Genomic DNA, 1,867 nt, shown 5'->3' with positions numbered 1-1,867 from the left:
TAAGTGTTACATTAGCCACTGTTACACACACCAGCTCAACGCTTTAGAGGAGATCTCCGTCCAATAGCACCAATTGGTGGAAAATCAATTTTAATTTTATTTTCCCCTTAATTCAAATAGCTAATAGTCAACAATAGTCCAGTAACAGGAATGAGAAGAGATTCTCTGGCAGCAGGTGACTGCGATATTCTTGGGGAAGTTCCTTCCTTGGGACTGACTTTGGTGGAAGAAAAAGCATTCTTTGGAAGGTTGTTTTTTTCTAGTTCCACTTAAGGCAATTCTGTCAGAGGTGAAAGCAAAATAACTTGCAGGTCCCTCTAATGGGTTGTTTAAAATCTCTCTTCTTCCCTTCTACACTTGAAACACTACATCTTTATTCATAAGCAATTGTTTGAATAAAATAAGGATGACTCAATTAGTTGGGAGGGGAAGGAGCAAGTAAACCGCCCAAACCGAATCGACATGAGAATATGTAAATAACACTTTAGGTAAAGCTATTTGCTTAAAGATGCCAATGTTTTTACCAATTTATTGCCAGGGCTAGTAAGAAATACTCTGGAGAAATAAAGCGGGTTTTTTCAGTCTCCTATAATTGCACCAGATTTACATCAGAGGTGCTCTTCTGTTGTGTTGACAGTGGATTGTACTTGGATTTAATCTTTCAGTTTAAGTATGGTGCTCTCTCTGGGGAGGAGTAGTAATAGGTAGGCTTGATGTTTCCCAGGACTTCATCTTCCCAGTTGGGGAGGCAGCAGAAGAAGAAAGCACAACCTATCACAACAACAGTGCTGGCCCAACCAAAGCCATAGGCCCAGCTGAACATATTATCTCCTGTCAGTTGAATTTCTTCCACGAATTTCACTGGGTAGATGACCAAGCCTATAATCTGGAATGCAGCTGGAGAAAGAAAGAAAGAAAAGCAGGAGTAAATGACAGTGAATGATATTACACTTCCCACTAAAAAAGGTACCTGGAGAAAACTACATATCCTTTTAAGATACATAAGGATTAGCTTCAGTCCTAGAATCAAATCTGCATTCTTGCAGAGGTACGTGACTCCTGGCCAAGGCAGATCCCCACACCTATCTGGCTCAGCAGCTACAGCTGACACTGCCAAGTTCCTAAGGCACGCATCTGCAAGCCATGACCAGCCCTGTCCTACAGCCAGGCACCACGATCCCTGTGGAGCCAGTTACCTCCTGCTTGTACCACAGCCCCATCGCTCCTCCTCCCCTCAGGAAGGTGAGAAGCCCCTGGGGCTCTCAGCTCCTAAGTCTTGGCATGTGACATGCAGGGTCAAAGGTGCTGGTTGCCCCGTACACTGCTTTTGGGAAAGTGCTAACTGACAAAGGCCACTGGAGCTTCCCTAACCATTATCCTCTCAGAGCGTAAATCAACCTTCCTTTGTTCCCCATGAAAATGAGTCACAAACCAGACAAAGACAGCTTATTTCATAAGGGAGGCTCCATCCAGTATGCTTTTCTGCCAGTGCCTGTTTTACATCTAAAATAACCTTGTCTTTGTGCCCAGCCTTACCAACAACAAAGAGCAAGCCTCCGATTCCTCGCACAAAGTTGAAGCGGAGTATCTCAATCGAGAACGCGATGACTGCGAGGGCGAAACAGATGACCAGGATCACAAAGCCAACGAGGTACGTGGCAGCTGCTGCTCTCCCCCATCCTTGAAGAGAAAACAAGAAAGACGTTACACACAGCAGTGCACTGAACTGTAGGTCACGGCAGGCCTTTGGTTTCCTTTAATCATTTTTTTTTGTTGAAATCCTTTACTGTAAGAAGCATGCTCTATGTCAAAACAGTGCTGGATGCCTCCAAAGCACACAGCTGCAGAGCGGAGAGGCACTATCATC

General features: G+C 44.6%; 1 protein-coding gene across 1 annotated transcript in view; it reads right to left on the bottom strand.

Moving 5' to 3' along the window:
- Window positions 1-661: 661 nt before the first annotated feature.
- LOC104131192 (p53 apoptosis effector related to PMP-22) overlaps window positions 662-1,867 on the bottom strand; it is an 8,575-nt gene continuing 7,369 nt past the window's right edge. The window contains exons 2-3 of the mRNA XM_009644325.2: window positions 1,537-1,680; window positions 662-897 (exon numbers count right to left, since the gene is read on the bottom strand). Of these exons, the coding sequence (XP_009642620.1) occupies window positions 662-897; window positions 1,537-1,680 (380 nt within the window). The remainder of the gene's footprint in view (window positions 898-1,536; window positions 1,681-1,867) is intronic.

Source organism: Egretta garzetta, unplaced genomic scaffold (genome assembly GCF_000687185.1).
Source record: "Egretta garzetta isolate BGI_Z169 unplaced genomic scaffold, ASM68718v1 scaffold397, whole genome shotgun sequence".
In the NCBI taxonomy this organism is placed as follows: domain Eukaryota; kingdom Metazoa; phylum Chordata; class Aves; order Pelecaniformes; family Ardeidae; genus Egretta; species Egretta garzetta.
Note: the sequence above shows the minus strand (reverse complement) of the source record. Positions and strands in the feature narration are given on the sequence as shown.